General features: G+C 39.4%; 1 protein-coding gene and 2 pseudogenes across 1 annotated transcript; all 3 read right to left on the bottom strand.

Moving 5' to 3' along the window:
- Gm14362 overlaps positions 1-17,536 on the bottom strand; it is a 222,809-nt pseudogene that overhangs the window by 134,651 nt on the left and 70,622 nt on the right.
- Positions 7,017-8,976, bottom strand: Btbd35f20 (BTB domain containing 35, family member 20). The gene has a single exon (NM_001085553.1). The coding sequence runs from the start codon at positions 8,889-8,891 to the stop codon at positions 7,395-7,397; it is 1,497 nt and encodes a 498-aa protein (NP_001079022.1). The 5' UTR covers positions 8,892-8,976; the 3' UTR covers positions 7,017-7,394.
- Gm14348 (predicted gene 14348) lies at positions 11,855-12,722 on the bottom strand (annotated as a pseudogene).

Raw genomic sequence — 17,536 nt, forward strand, 5'->3', positions numbered from 1 at the left:
GGATAGGATCTTATTACCATCACCAGGATTATTGATTCTGATTGCAAATCTCTAGCACATGGTATCTAAGGGAGTGCAAATCGTCAAGTAGGGGTGATATAGTTGAAAGAGAAATCATCAAAGATGATTTTTTTTGGAAGTCTGCTTCCAATGGCATGGGAATGAAGGGAGATCAAATAAAAATACATATGCACTGTTTCTGTGGTAATACTTGATACAGTGTTGAAAACCAGGAGCTCATACTGAGAAGGTGCAGCATAAAATACATTATCTACAGCCTAGCCAAATCTGAAGTCTTCCTTACTATGGATGGGTGGTCTGATATACATGGGAGACCTGGTAAGCCTATGAGAAGTACAAAATTAGAAGGCATGGTAAGTCAGAGAAAAAGGCTGGAAAACAAATTTTCCAAGAAATCAGTCTGAAGAAACAAGCTGGAGTAGCCATTCTAATATTGAATAAAATCGATTTCCAACCCAAAGTTATCAAAAAAGACAAGGAGTGGCACTTCATAATCATCAAAGAAGACTTAATTCCAATTCTCCTCATAGTATTTCACAAAAATGAAACACAAGGTATTCTAACCCATTCATTATATGAAGCCACAATTACTCTGATAACTAGACCCAACAAAGAAAGTGAACGTCAGACCAATTTCCCTTATGAATATCAATGCAAAAATACTCCATAAAATCCTTGCAAACCGAATACAATAACACATCAATATGGTGGATGATCATTCATCATGATTAGGTACTCTTCATCCCAGGGATGCAGCGATGGTATAATATATGGATATCCATCAGCATAATCCACTATATAAACAAACTCAAAGACAAAAATCACATGATCATTTTGTTAGATGCTGACAAACCATTTGACAAAATCCAACACCCCTTCATGATTAATGTCTTTGAAAGATCAGGAATTCAAGGCCCATACCTGAACATAATAAAAGCAATATACAGCAATCCAAACCCAACATTAAACTAAATGGAGAGAAACTTGACACAATCCCACTAAAATCAGGAATGAGACAAGGCTGCCCACTTTTTTCCTACCTATTCAATATAGTACTTGAAATCCTAGCCAGAGCAATTAGACAACAAAGGATATAAAGGGGATACAAATTGGAAAGGAAGAAGTCAAAATATCACTATTTGTAAATGATATGATAATATACATAAGTGGCCCTAAAAATTCCACCAGAGAACTTCTAAACCTGATAAACAGTTTCAGTGTAGTAGCTGGATATAAAATTAACTCAAAAATCAGTGGTCTTTCTCTACATAAAGGATAAACAGCCTGAAAAAGAAATTAAGGAAACAATACCTTTCATAATAGTCACAAATAATATCAAATACCGTAGTGTGACTCTAACTAAGGCAGTAAAAGATCTCTATGATAAGATCTTCAGGTCTCTGAAGAAAGAAATCAAAGAAGATCTCAGAAGATGTAATGATCGCCCATACTCATGGATTGGCAGGATTAATATAGTAAAAATGACTATCTTGCTGAAGGCAATCTAATGATTCAATGCAATCCCCATCAAAATTCCAACTCAGTTCTTCACTAAGTTAGAAAGGGCAATTTGCAAATTCATCTGGAATAACAACAACAACAAAAATCTAGGATAACAAAAAGTATTCTCAACAATTAAAGAACCTCTGGTGGAATCACTATGCCTGAACTCAAGCTGTATTACAGAGCAATTGTGATAAAAACTACATGGTACTAGTACAGCAAAAGCCGGGTAGATCAATGGAATAGAGTAGAAGACCCAGAAATGAATCCACACACTTGAGTATTGACAAGGGAGCTAAGACCATCCAGTGGGAAAAAGTCAGCATTTTCAACAAATGGTGTTGGAACATCTATAGGTTATCATGTAGAAGAATGAGAATTGACCCATTTTTATCTCCTTGTACAAACCTCAAATCTAAGTGGATCAAGGACTTCCCCATAAAAGCAGAGACTCTGAAACTTATAGAGTAGAAAGTGGGGAAAATCTTTAAAGATATGGATGGGAACGGAGGAAAAAATTCCTGAACAGAACAGCCATGCTTTTTTTCTGTAAGATCAATAATTGACAAGTGGGACCTCATAAAATTGCAAACTTCTGTAAGAAAAAGACACTGTTAGTAAGACAAAAAACCCACCAACAGATTGGGAAAGGGTCTTTACCAATCCTAAATCTGATAGGTGACTAATATCCAATATATACAAAAAACTCAAGAATCTGGACTCCAGAAAATCAAATAATCCCATTAAAAATGGGGTACAGAGATAAACAAAGAATTCTCAACTGAGGAATACTGAATGGCTGAGAAAAACATGAAAAATGTTCAACATCCTTAATCATCAGGGAAATGCAAATCAAAACAACCCTGAGATTAAACCTCACACCAGTCAGAATGGCTAATATCAAAAATTCAGATGACAGCAAATGCTGTCAAGGATGTGGAGAAAGAGGAACACTCCTCCATTGCTGGTGGGATTGCAAGCTTTTACAACTACTCTGGAAATCAGTGTGGCTGTTCCTCAGACAACTGGACATAGTACTACAAGAAGATCCAGCAATACCTCTCCTGGGCATACACCTAGAAGATATTCCTACTTGTAACAAGAACACATGCTCCACTATGTTTCATAGCAGCCTTATTTATAATAGCCAGAAGCTGGAAAGAACCCAGATGTCACTCAACATAGGATTGGAGACAGAGAATGTGGTACATTTACACAATGGAGTAATACTCAGCAATTAAAAACAATGAATTTATCAAATTCTTAGGCAAATAGATGGATCTTGAGGATATCATCTTGAATGAGGTAACCGAATCAAAAATGAACACACATGATATGCACTCACTGATAAGTGGATATTAGCCCAGAAACTTAAAATATCCAAAATACAATTTGTAAAAAACATAAATTTGAGAAGAAAGAAGACCAAAGTGTGGATACTTGGTTCCTTCTTAGAATGGCGAACAAATTACCCATTGAATGAGTTATAAAGATGGAGATTGTAGCTGAGATGGAAGGAAGGAACATCCAGAGACTGCCTTACCCAGGGATCCCTCCCATATACAACCACCAAACCGAGACACTATTGCATATGCCAGCAAGATTTAGCTGACAAGATCCGAATATAGCTGTCTGCTGTGAGGCTCTAGCCAGTGCCTGGCAAATACAGTAGTGGATGCTCACTGTCATCCATTGGAGGGAGCACAAGGTCCCCAATGAAGGAGCCAGAGAAAGTATCCAAGGAGCTGAAGGGGAATGAAGCCCCATAGAAGGGACATCAATATGAACTAACAATTACCCTTAGAGCTCCTTGGAGCTATATCACCATTCAAAGAAAACACATGGTGGAACTTGTGGCTCTATCTATATTTGTAGCAGAAGATGGCCTAATCTGTCATCAATGGTAGAAGAAGCCCTTGATCCTGTGAAGGCTCTACGCCCCTATATAGGAGAATGCCAGGACCAGGAATGAGAGTGTTTGGTTTGGGGAGCGGGGGGAGGTGGGAGAGGATAGTGGATTTTTGGAGGGGAAACTAGGAAAGGGGATAACATTTGAAATGTAATATATATATATATATAATAGAAAATACAAACTTCATTATCCTAAAGGAACAAAAATGTGATTTATATTTAAATTATATAAAAAATAAAGAGCAATACAATTGCAAAAAAAGAAAACATGGTAAGTTTTAGTTGACTGGCTCTCATGGACAGACCTAGTAATCATGGGAAACATAAACCAAGGAATACCTGGAAAGCATGGGAAATCTTTTAAGTATGAGAGTTTCTATAATATGGAAGACCTGGTAATCCTATTAAGCCAGAAAGCCTGGTGTTCATGGGCAGTCCCAAGACGCATGGCTGTCCTAGAACCCAAGGACACTGAAAAGCATGGAAGGATTAGAAAGTATGGAACGTCTGAAAAAAACTTCTTTGGCCTGTCATACCTGGGAGGCCTGGAAATCTTAGGTGGTCTGGTAAGCATGAGCAGCCTATAAGCATTGGGAAGCCTGGGATATATGAGATTCCCAGAACCCATGGAAGACCTGAAAATTATGGAAGGACTGGTAAGGATGGCAAGTCTTATAAACATGGCAGGCCCAGTAAGCCTGAGAGGCCTGGAAATGTCAGCAGGCTTGATAAGGATGAGCAACCTCCAATGTGGGGAGGTCTAGTAAGCATGGGAGTCTTAGAAGCCTAGGAAGACCTGGAAAGCATGGGAGGCCTATTAAGGATGGGAGGTCTGATAACCATTGGAAACCGGGTATTCTTAAGGGGCTTGGGAATCTTAGGAGGCCTGGAATTCTTGAGTATCCTGGCAGCAATTGGAAGGCCTAGGGACCATGGGAATTCTAGAACCATAGAAACGCCTGGAAATATTGGAAGAACAAATAAGGATGTGAGGTCTGGATAAACATCTTATGCTGCTGAGCATAAGATGTGGGGGGGAAGCTTGGGAGACCTGGCAAACATCAGAGTCCTACTTGGCCTGTTAGGCCAGATGTACATGGGAATGCTGGGTAATATGAGTATCTCAGTACACATAGAAGGTCTCAATAATGATTAGAGTCTTATAAAGCACAGAAGCCAAATGAAGTCTAATATAAATGTGAGGTCTGGTACACAAATGAGGTCTAGTAACTTAGGGAGGCCTAGAGAATATGGAAGGCCTTGTGACCAAGCAGGTTATGGCTCCCTGGAATACCTGTTAAATTTGAGTGACCTGGGATGCATGGGCTTTCTGAGAAAAACTTGCGGCTTGCTAAGCCCTGGAACCTGGAAAGCTTAGGAGGTGTGATAAGCATTAGAAGCATGGTGAATAAGGACAGGGTTACTAAGCCTGGGGATGCTAGAATCCAAAAATGATGGGGAAAGCCCTGGAGGTCTAGAAGGATTGGGAGGTGTGAAAATACATCAGAGGAGTGTTAAGCCTGTGAGGGCTGGAAAAGGACTGCCAAGGATGAGATGGATCCAAGCATGGGGAAGCCTAGTAAGCAGGAGAGTCCTAGAACCTAGAGAAGACCTGGAAACATAGGAGACCTAGTACAAATAGGGTATCTGATGGACACAAAAGGTCTGGTTAGCTTGAGATTCTTGAAAAAGTTAGGAGGCTCAGTGAGCAAGAGAAGCTTAGTCAGAATTAGGAGGCCTAGTAAACACAGAAATGCTAGAACTCATGGAAGATAGGGAAAGCATGGGAGGTCTAGAACTATTTGGCAAAGTTGAATGCCACGGAGGCCTGGGAAACTTAGGAGGCATGGACAGCATGATTAGCTGAGCAAGAACGGGATGTACTACTAACTATGGAAGACCTAGTAACAAAGAAAGACCTGAAAATCTTGGAAGGACTAGTAAGGATGTGAGTTATGTAAATGTGAGAGGCCTGGTAAGCAAGCATAAAATGCACAGGAAGCATTGGAGATCCAGTAACTAATAGAGTCTTGGATGGCAGGTTAGGCCAGGTGTACAGGGGAAGCCTGGTTAGTATGAGCAGCTTAGTATACATGGAAGCTCTCAAAACCATGAAAAACCTAGAAACCACTTGAGGCCTAGTAGCCAAGTGAGGCCTAGTAATCATGTGAGGCCTGGCAAGCAAGTGAGTGCCATTAACCAAGGGAGGCCTGGAGAGTATGGAAGGCTTTGTAATCAGGTGGATCCTAGTACCCTGGTGGCTGTGTGAGTATGAGAGGGTTGGTAAACACTGGAGATGTGGTAAACGTTTCTAGCTTCCTTAGCCTGGAAGGACTGAAAGGCTTTTTCAGTACCTGGCATGCATGGGAGGCCCAGTAATGGTGGGTAACTGGAATATCCATATGAGCCATGGTGTACATGTGAGTACTAGTAGACATAGGTGAAGCCTAGTCAACTTAGGAGGCATCATGAGCACATGAGGCCTAGTAACCAAGAGAAATAAGGTAAAGACCTTGAAAGGACAACTCTCAGCTTCATCTAGAAAATAAAATGAAAACTCAGGATAGCTAAAACGATCCTGAATTAAAAAGGAACAACTGGGGACTCCATTCCCAGTTCAAATTAGACTACAAAGCTATAGTAGTAAAATCATCATGGCATTGGCACAGAACCAGCCACATTGAACAAGGGAACTATTTATGGGACTTTCAAAGTTGGATACAGTGAATTTTGTACCATGCCATGGTTGTGAACCTATGAAGACCAAAGGTTGTTAGGTTATGGCTTAAAAGTGGTGTGTTCCTGTATCATGTTGACAAGAGGAAGAATTGTGACAGCATCTACAATCATGTGAGAGTCCAGGCTCTGGGAATGCCTGTTGGAGGTTATCTTGATTGCATAAAGTGACTTGGGAAGACCTACCTATCCGGGGTGGCACTATTCCTTGACTCTAGTCTTGAACTCTACACAACGGAGAAAGTTATTGATGTACTTGCATTAAGGTGATCTCTTTCTACTGTAGGTGTGATGTGACCAGTTTCTTCAACCTCCTGCCGCAGAAGCCTAGAGACTCAAAGTCTGAGATAATTGAAACTGTTGCCCCTAAGGTGATTTCATAAGGTCTTTTTAAAAACATAAAATCACTGCAACAGTAAAAGAAATTAAGGCAGAGAAATTGATCAGTATACTATGATACAGCTCATACCTTGATAGCAAATGATAGGTATCATGAAGGCCTATTTTCCATTTCCTATCTTGTTTATCCCTTTCAAAAATTGGATTCTTGGTATTTACCCTTACATCAATACATAAATATATTACATAAGTATATATAGTTCTATGTAAATATATTGCATATATAATTCCCTTGCTTATCCAGGATAGGGCATGAACTTTAAGTATAAGATAAATGTCTGTATGTGTGCATATATAGTTAGTTAGACATAGTCAGCAGTAAATGTTTTCCGAACACAAACGACATTATTTAGTTATTTGAAAGCCCACACAGAGAGTAATCTCAAATATTCCCTTTTAACCAATGATTTACGTCTTATAATAATGTCATAATGAATGCATTGGTTCACAACAGTTTCAACAATGGCATGATTTTATTTTGTCTCAATTTTAGCTAGGGCCAAATCTACTTAACAAATTGATTGAGATGTTTTACCTTGCAAATATAGTCTCTTATTTCCATTCCAAGCTTGGATCTCGATGGTAAATTTAAATCAGAAGATTAGGTTTATTTGATTTGACAAATACTTTGTTGGAAGTAAAGGTTTTCTTCAGAAATACATGGAAATAAGGTGATGGAGGGAAGCAGTCACTTCTGGTGGTACTAGACTCCAAAGAATATTGAATTTGTTTTTGGTCTTCTTCACTGTAGTCATTACACAGCCTTCATATTAAATGAACCATTCAATACTTGTAAAATGCTTACAGTCTAATAATTGATAAGATTACTTGTTTTCTGCATTTCCTAGGTTTACAAAAAGGAAATTGCAGAATATACACATAGGGAAGGTTAGAACATCACTATCCAATTTCATTACAATTTGCTCCTCCTTATATTCAAAGGTGAGGATTTTATAACCTGTTGTCTTTCTGAAAGTTACTCTTTTGTTGGAATCAAAACACACCAAAGTTATTCTGAATATGACATTTCGGATATGGTTGTGGCAAGCAGAACCATCACACCTCTGACACCGTTGCCTTAAAATTACACACTGCCTGGTAAAGGTCACACGTAAAGGAAAGCCAAGTCGTCCAACTGACCACTTCCAAGTATATCTTCCATCCTTGGGGATCATTGTACCACACCTCATGGTGCATTCTTCAAGTTCTTGTTCATTGATAACTTGTGGTCCAATTACCCCATATTCTTGTGTTCGCAGCAAAGTCAACCACTGTTGTTTGTAAATGGGTGACAACCATGCCATAGGTATTAGTCGATCTTGTTCAAGAATAGTTGTGGAAGTCAAGTCACAGATAATGTGCTGAAATCTCAGCTTTTTAAACACTGGTTGAAATATTAGTCCTTCTTCACTTTCAAGAAAACTGATGTTATCAACATATGCCATGTGGGTGGAAAGCCAGTTGTTTGCGTGTTGTAAAAGCTGTTTCAAGGTTCCGTTCCAGCATGGATTAAGATAAAGGAACATCCATATTTTTAGTGTGGTATATACATCAATCTCCTTTTGCATGACTAGTAAGTCAGAAGACAGTGCTAGAAGATACATCAACTTCAAGTCTACTTCCTTGTAAAGTGCCACACTTGGATGTACCATCAAATTGCAAAGAAGCCATTCAAAGCATCTCATCTTTACAGCTTTTAATCTATAGGTTTCTGCTGCCAAATAATAGGAGCACACAGTGTTCCTGTTGATAGTTTCTTTCATGATTCCTTCACACTGCTGAATTACTCGATCCACCCGAAGCAGGCATGCTGCTGCCAAAACTTGAGGAACTTCCAGAGGTGTTATTGACAAATCCGCATCCGTGTACAAAGCACCAAACACAAAATGCAGAGATCGGGTATCAATATCCTCATTCTTAATGATCAGATTTATAACACCATGGTGTGATTCTCTCCAAGTACCTTTGAGAATGTTAGCAAAGTAGACTGACTGACATAAAAATACTTTGTGTAAACACCATGTTTTTCCCAGAGCACGGATTTTAATGTCGCTATCATGCCCGTCCAAAAATAAGTTTTGATAAGCATCATTAGATGAGATCTTAACCCTTTTCCAGTAGATGTAGTTGAGAACTTGATGTGGATACATTCCCTGGTTTTGAGGTCCATGAACATTAGAACTTGTTGCCAACTCCTCCAAACTGTTTCTTTTTCGCTTGCGACTGCCAGGAATGTAGCTGGCTCCGGCTATGGCTTCTGGCTGTGGCTGTAACAGACTGGAATCCCTGCATCTCAAGACCCTGCTGACTAAAAGCCCCATTGATGAAAATTCCTAGAACAAGCTCTCGCAGAGGCTTCTTGGTTGAGGCATTGCTGTAGTCTGCCAGTCCTGCCTAGACTTCTCTGGGTTTCTCTACTACAGATTCTGACGTCACAGAGAAGGCAGGGCATTCTTCATTGTCCACATGTGTGTTGCCTGAGCACAGGCCCCGCCTCCTGATAGCAACCCCTCCCTCTCCCTCCTCCTTCCCCTTCCTCCCGTGCACATTTGCCCCACCATCCTCCCATCTCCCTTCCTCCCTCCCTTCCATTATTCCTAAATTCCTTCTTCCTTTCCTTTTCCCATTCTGCTCCTCCTTTCCCCTCACCTCTCCCTTCTCCCACTATTTCTAAGTGGGCCACACTATTTTGCTGAAGATGACCTCCATCAAACTGGAGAACCTCGTTCACCTAGTTTTTCAACCTTGCCAGCTGAATTTTCTTTTCCGTAAAGAGAACAACCAGGCCAAATTCATCCTGATGTGTGTTTAAGATTGTACATATTCCAACCCTTGACCCTTGACTATGAGCACTCAAATGTCTGTAGTATTTGAGATAAGCACTTACTAACTGCTTTTGCCAATATAAACAGTAAACATTGTTATTGCTAATTTTATTGTTAGCCTCTTTTGATTAGGATTAATGAGAAGTATTTCATGCAAGTAGTTGTATGCCTATATCAACAATTTCTGTGTATGCTTTGCATATATATATATATATATATATATATATATATATATATATATATATTTCTAAAAGTTCCTTATAAATCTAGTTATTTGTTTAACTTGCATATGTATGCGTGTTTTATGGTTTTGTTTTACTGATTTGCATTTACATATTAACTTTATATGGACTCCTTACTGTTAATAAATTGCAATCTGTAAGAAGCCAAGTCTAATGTTTAAATATTTCTTTTTATTCCTCTGTGCTGGCAATCCATTCCCAGAGCCTGGCCAGCAAAGTCTATCGAGGCAGAGCAAGGTGAACCAATGCAAGACACTCCTCCAAGTGTCTGTGAGGTCATAGTTATATTCTTTCTTAACACCACCTCTCCTCTCACAAGTCTGTCTTAACAAAACATCTTCTAACCTGTATCTCCCTCTGTAAAACATCCTCCCAATTGTGTCTACTTCAGCAAATCATCCTGTCACCCATGTGTTGGCCTCAGCCAAACCTTCTTTCATGTGCATCTTCAGTATCAAAGCATCCTTTCACCAGTGTCTGCCTTAGCAAAACATCATTTAATCTTTCTCTCCCAGAGAATCACCATATAATGTACCCGACTTTCCAAAGAAATCAGAAATCTTAAGTTCATAATAGTTTCAAGGGTAATAAAAAGTCACATTCCTTAATTTGTTTGCTTTTAGTCATGCCTAGATGATATCACAAGAATAATCTGTGAGAAGAGTGAAGGTTTCACCACAATAAATGTTACTAGGAAGTATGATCCTGACAGTGTCAGTATCAGTATTGGCTTGCAGTTGCAACATGAGCGTTTTACCCCACTCAAGGGCCACCTCCTTTTGATAGATTATTATATTGATTCTTTTTTTCTCTAATAGATTCCCAGAAATGCTTAAGTTGTGAAAGTGTTTGTCCTCTCATAAGCGCATTACTTGTACAATCACTAATATGAATATTCAACCTATGAGGAAAATTTAAGTAGAGATATGGTAGAAAAGCTGGTGGGATGAGGGGATAAACAAAGCTAAGGATATACTTGAAAATCCACATGGAAACTTACTGTTTATAATAAAATTGATAAAGTCTCAAAAGACACATATTTAGCTGGTAGATGGCCTGTATGTCTACATAATACTGCTGCTGAAAATCAAGCGAAAAAAAAAATCCCAATGCCAGGTATGTTCAGGAAGTTCCCAGAAATCTTGAAAATAATACAGGTTCTTCACACTCTTTCTGTTTGCCTACCATGAATATATGATAAGACCCTGCTACAAAAGACAAACCACATCGTGGTTGTAAAATATAGAGAAATTGAGCTGGCATGTAACTGAAAACTTCCTTCCATCTAGTTAGCTTTCATAGTTCTGGATTGTGCTATTCAGGATGCTGGCAGAGTAATGGCATCAACAGAGTTACCCAGATATGAACCTTATGATGTACAATACCAATCTGCCAAGAAAGATGTGTCCAGCTACACAATAGTGACATCACTGTTATAGGGATAGCCAGTGTATCTGTGATTAGATTTGAGGCCAGTTCCACAGGAGGATAGAAAATGCCTTTGGCCCTAGGGGAGAATTTATTCCTGTTGTTTATGTAAAGTCTCAAGGTGTCAAGCTCCCTTCTAAGTATCTATGTTTATATCTAGGGGAAATTCTACTTCAAGATTCATTCAGAGAAGCCCTTTTCGCAATAAACTACAGTGAGGAATAATATGCATAACTGCTCAAAGCACGATAATAAGAGATGGCTGAATGGTATTACTATCTTGTTTAGGCATGAACCCTCATGGATCCTCAGAGGAAAAAAAAAGGAGCAGAAAATATATAAAAACTGGACCATAAAGAGGAGGGCTATGGAATCTGTTTTCTTCACTACAGGACCACCAGTGCAGTCACAACTTCCCAACACCTGTGAGTATATGTAAAGTCTACCCATGACTAAAACCTCCTCACAGTAAATAATGGGCCAGGGAAGGACTCTTTCAACTTTTCCCTCCTTTGGTGAAATATTGGTGGGTTCTGAGGGAGAGAGAATCGTTATCTTCCATACATCCAGTGATCCAGATCCAGTGTCCTGCATCTGGCCTCCAAGAAAGAGTTTTGAGCTCATGGTCATACTGATAATCCTAGTTAAACTCTAGGATTCTCAAACACAAACAAACAAAACCAATGTCTGAAACAGAACTAGGGGGATTAAAAGGTTTGTAGAAGTGGGCAGGAGTCTAGATAGGTTAGGGAGATTATAGAAATCTGAATATTATTTATACATGTACAGAATGTCAATGTCACACTTCATGATGGAATTAAATGTTGTTTCGTGGTTGCCACAGGATTCCATTACCCAAGAAGGAAGGCTAAACAAAAGCCTAAGGGCAGCAGAACTGCTTATTGACAATAGTGATGACCTGGATGCTTATAGCTCTTGTCTGCTGAGGAAGAGAACACATCAGTGGCCATCTCTTGCTGGAAGTCTAAGGCAACATAGCACAGCTTCTCTCTGATATTAGGCATGATTTCCCTCCCAGCTTTTTGGTGAACTATAGCCACATGTGGTCATGAACTTCATGTAGTAGTCTGTCAGGTACAGGCCAGCTAGGTCCAGACACGGGATGGCACAAGGAGAGCAGAGATATGCACATTATCTCATAGATGTGCACATTCTGTGTGACCCCATCTCTGGGCTCCATCAAAATCGCAGTGGTATGACCAGAGGCCTAGAGGAACAGCACAGACTGGATGGCTACTTACATGGTTGTGGTTTTATAAGTCTCAAAAATCATGTGGGTCATCTTTTCACAGTTGGCTATAGGGCTCTAGGGGGAATGGTGAGCAGCACAGTGTTCCTTTGGAGGACCACATGCAGTTTGTTGTAGAATGTTTGGTGCCAGATCTTCTCCATATTGAACCAGTTCGTGACAATGTCATGACCAATGGGGGTACTTCAGGATCAGGATGCCTCTCTTGCAATGGGCCTCAGTACCCACAAAGGTGTCCTTCTGTCTCTTACCCACCGTGATGCCCTGGTGCCTAGGGCAACCCCATAATGGAGGGGTAGATGGCCCTGGAGCATCATAACCAGCAAACCAGGCATTTGCCAGATCAGAACCATTGTTGACAAGGAAGGCAGTTAAATCATCATCCAGGGAGAACTGGTGGTCAGTGTGAACCTTTAAGAGAGGAGCTGCTAGAAACCTGTGCTAGTGGGAGGAAACAGACTAGACAGTCTTTATCCATGTTCTCTTTAGGGGAATCTAGGTTGTTTCTGGTTTCTGGCTCTTGTGAACAGAGCAGCAGTGAGCACAGTTGAGGAAATATCTCTTGGGTAGGATGAAGTATCCTTTGGCTATGTGCCCAAGAGTGGCAAACCTCAATTTTGGGTAGATCTTTTCCCATTTTCCAGCGAAACTATCACACAGACTTTCATAGTACCTGTGTAAGTTTCACTCCCACCATTGATGAATGTGCCCCTTACTGTATCCCCAGGATGAGCTGTCCCTTGCGTTGTTGATCTTAGCCATACTGACAGGTGTAAAATGAAATCTCAAAGTAGTTCTAATTTGCATTTCCCAGATGGCTAAGGATGTTGAACATTTCTTTAAGTGTTTCTCAACTATTTGAGTTTCCTCATTGGAGAATTCTATTTAGATCAACATCAAATTTTTAAGATGGATGAATTGTTTTTCTTGACATCTTCAGTTCTTTATATAGTTTGCATATTAGTCCTCTATCAGATGTGGAGTTGGTGAAAATATTTTCCAATTCTGTAAGCTGCCTTCTTGATGGAGCGATAGTGTCCTTTGCTTTACACAAGCCCTTTTGTTTCATGAGGTACCATTTATTAGTTTTTTTTTTTTTAAGTCTCACTTCCTGGCCTAAAGGTGTTCTGCTTAGAAAGTCTTCCGTGCCAATGAGTTCAATGCTATTCACCACTTTCTCTTCTATCACACCAGTGTCTCTGGTTTTATGTTTAGGTCTTTGATTTTCTTGTGGGTTTCTTTTTTGGGGTGCAGGATGCTAAGTGGATCTATTTGCATTCCTGTGACCAGCACCATTTGCCAAAGTTGTCCTTTTTGCAGTGTGTATTTCTGACTTCTTTATCAAAAAGAAGGTGCCCATAATTGTAACGATTTCTCTATGTCTACAATTATGTTTCATGTTCAATAAATCTGTCTGGTTTTGTGTCAATATAATTTTGCTTTTATTATTCTAGATTCAAAAACAGAATCCATATGTCTTCAGCATGCAAGAAATACTTCCTCTGTATTATAACTTGAAAGCAGGGATAGTGATACTTCCAGCAGTTCTTTTGTTGTTTGGGATTGTTTTAGCTCTATTGGAATTTTGGTTCTTCCATTTGATGATGCAATTTGTCCTTCCAACATCTGTGAAAATTTTGTGTTGGAATTTTGATGGGAATTACACTGAATCTGTAGATTGCTTTGTCGGGATAGTAATTTTTAGTTTGCTATTTTTATTAATCCATGAATATAGCAGATCTTATCATATTCTGATATCTTCTTCAATTTCACTCTCACTGTCTTGAAAATGTTATCAACACATGTGGTATATATATAGAGTAATTGTCTAATTCTTTTGATATTTCCAATTTGTTGGAGTCCAGGTTTTTCAAATATATTCTTATGGTTATCTGGATTTTCTCAGTGTCTGTTCGATTTATTTCATTTGGATGTACTCTTTGACTGTTAGTTATTTTGGATAAAGATTTGTTTATATTACTGATTTTCTAAATAAACTCTTAGTTTCATTGATTCTTTCTGTTGTGCTCTTTCTTAAACATAATTGATTTCAAACCTGATTTGATTATGTCTACCTTCTAATCTTTTGTTTGCTTTTTAACAAAATTTTTATTTGATATTTTTTCATTTATATTTCAAATGCTATCCAGAAAGTCCCCTATACCCTTCCTCTGTCCTGCTCTCCAACGCACCCACTCCCACTTCCTGGCCCTAGCATTCCCCTGTACTGGGGCATATAATCTTTGCAAGACCAATGACCTCTCCTCCCAATGATGGCCTACTAGGCCATCTTCTGCTACATATGCAGTTAGAGACACAAGCTCAGGGGGTACTGGTTAGCTCATATTGTGGTTCCTCCAATAGGGTTACAGACCCCTTCAGCTCCTTGGGTACTTTCTCTATCTCCTCCACTAAGGGCCCTGTGTTCCATCTAGTAGATAACTCTAAGCATCCACTTCTATATTTGCCAGGTACTGGCATAACCTCACCTATATCAGGGTCATGTCAGCAAAATCTTGCTGGCATACGCAAATAGTGTCTGTGTTTGGTAGCTGATTATGGTATAGATCCTCAGGTGGGGCAGACTCTGATGGTCCTTCCTTCCATGTCAGCAATAAACTTTATCTCTCTAACACCTTCCATGGGTATTTTGTTCCCCATTCTAAAGAGTGGCAAAGTATCCATACTTTGGTCTTCCTTCATCTTGAGTTTCATGTGTTTTGCAAATTATATATTGGGTATTCTAAGTTTCTGGGCTAATAAGAACTTATCAGTGAGTGCATATCATGTGAGTTCTTTTGTGATTGGGTTCTCTCACTCACGATGTTATCCTCCAGATCCATCCATTTGCCTAAGAATTTTATAAATTCATTGTTCTTAATAGCTGAGTACTACTCCAGTGTGTAAATGTATCACATTTTCTGTATCCATTCCTCTGTGGAGGGACATCTGGGTTCTTTCCAGCTTCTGGCTATTACAATTAAATGAATATAGTGGAGCATGTGTTCTTATTGCCACTTGGAACATCTTCTGGGTATGTTCCCAGGAGAGGTATTGCTGGATCTTCTGATAGAAGTATGCCCAATTGTCTGAGGAACTGCCACACTGATTTCCAGAGTGGTTGTACAAGTTTGCAGAAATGGAGGAGTGTTCCTCTTTCTCCACATCCTCGCCAGCATCTGCTATCAACTGAATTTTTGATTTTAGCCATTCTGATTTGTGTGAGGTTAAATCTCAGGGTTGTTTTGATTTGCATTTCCCTGATGATTAAGGATGTTGTACTTTTTTCAGGTGATTCTCAGTGATTTGGTATTCTTCCGTTGAGAATTCGTTGTTTAGGTATGTGCCACATTTTTACTGGGGTTATTTGATTTCTCTGGAGTTCCACTGCTTGAGTTCCTTGTATATATTGGATATGAGACCCTATCCCAGATTTAGGATTGGTAAAGATGCTTTCCCAATCTGTTAGAGGCCTTTTTGTCTTCTTGGTAGTATATTTTTTTCTTATAGAAGCTTTGAAATTTTATGAGGTCCCATTTGGGGATTCTCGATTTTTTTCTTTTCTTCTTTTTTTTTTTTTTTTGGATATTTTCTCCATTTACATTTCAAATGCTATCCCAAAAGTTCCCTATACCAACCCCAGCCCTGCTCTCCTACACGCTCACTCCCACTTCTTGACCCTGGCTTTCCCCTGTACTAGAGCATATAAAGTTTGCTAAACCAAGTGTCCTCTCTTCCCAATTATGGCCAACTAGGCCATATTCTGCTACATATACAGCTAGAGACAGGAGTTCTGGGGGTACTGATTAGTTCATATTGTTGTTCTACCTATAGGCTTGCAGACTCCTTCAGCTCTTGGGTATGTTCTCTAGTTCCTATATTGGGGGCCCTGTGTTCCATCCTATAGGTGACTGTGAGCATCCACTTCTGTATTTGCCAGGCACTGGCAAAGCCTCACAGGAGACAGTTATATCAGAGTCCTTTCAGCAAAATCTTGCTGGCATATGCAATAGTGTCTTCATTTTGTGGCTGATTATTGGATGGACCCCCAGGTGGGGCAGTCTCTGGATGGTCAATCCTTTCATCTTAGCTCTAAACGTTGTCTCTGCAATTCCTTCAATGGATACTTTACTCTCTATTCTAGGGAGGAATGAAATATCCATGAATTGTTCTTCCTTCTTGATTTTCTTCTGTTTCAGAAGTTGTATCTTGGTTATTCTAGGTTTCTGGGATAATATCCACTTACCAGTGAGTGCATGTAAAGTAACTTCTTTTGTGATTGGGTTGCCTCACTGAGGATGATATCCTCCAGATACATCCAGTTGCCCAAGAATTTCAAAAATTCATTGTTTTTAATAGCTGAGTAGTACTCAAATAACCCCATTTAAAAATGGGGCTCAGAACTGAACAAAGAATTGTCACCTGAGGAATACTGAATGGCAGAGAAGCCATTTCAGTTGTTTCATTTCAACAGTTGTGCCAGCACCAATTGTTGAAAATGCTGTCTTTCTTCCACTGGATGGTTTTAGCTCCCTTGTCGAAGATCAAGTGACCATAGGTGTGTGGGTTCATCTCTGGGTCTTCAATTCTATTCCATTGGTCTACTTGTCTGTCTCTATACCAGTACCATGCAGTTTTGTTCACAATTGCTCTGTAGTACATCTTTAGGTCTGGCATAGTGATTCCACCAGAGGTTCATTTATTTTTGAGAAGAGTTTTTGGTATCCTAGGTTTTTTGTTATTCCAGATGAATCTGCCGATTGTCCTTTCTAATTCGTTGAAGAATTGAGTTGGAATTTTGATGGGGATGGCATTGAATCTGTAGATTGCTTTTGGCAAGATAGCTATTTTTATTATATTGATCCTGCCAATCCATGAGCATGGGAGATCTTTCCATCTTCTGAGATCTTGTTTAATTTCTTTCTTCAGAGACTTGAAGTTCTTGTCATACAGATCTTTCACTTCCTTAGTTAGAGTCACGCCTAGGTATTTTATATTATTTGTGGCTATTGAGAAGGGTGTTGTTTCCCTAATTTCTTTCTCAGCCTGTTTGTCCTTTGTGTAGAGAAAGGCCATTGACTTGTTTGAGTTAATATTATATCCAGCTACTTCACTGAAGCTGTTTATCAGGCTTAGGAGTTCTCTGGTGGAATTTTTAGGGTCACGTATATATACAATCATGTCATCTACAAAAAGTGATA

The sequence above is a fragment of the Mus musculus genome, chromosome X, assembly GCF_000001635.26.
Source record: "Mus musculus strain C57BL/6J chromosome X, GRCm38.p6 C57BL/6J".
Classification (NCBI taxonomy): domain Eukaryota; kingdom Metazoa; phylum Chordata; class Mammalia; order Rodentia; family Muridae; genus Mus; species Mus musculus.

Bases quoted from the DNA above. Each gene is read 5' to 3' on its own strand.
- Btbd35f20 (NM_001085553.1), bottom strand. From the start codon at position 8,891: ATGGGGCTTTTAGTCAGCAGGGTCTTGAGATGCAGGGATTCCAGTCTG.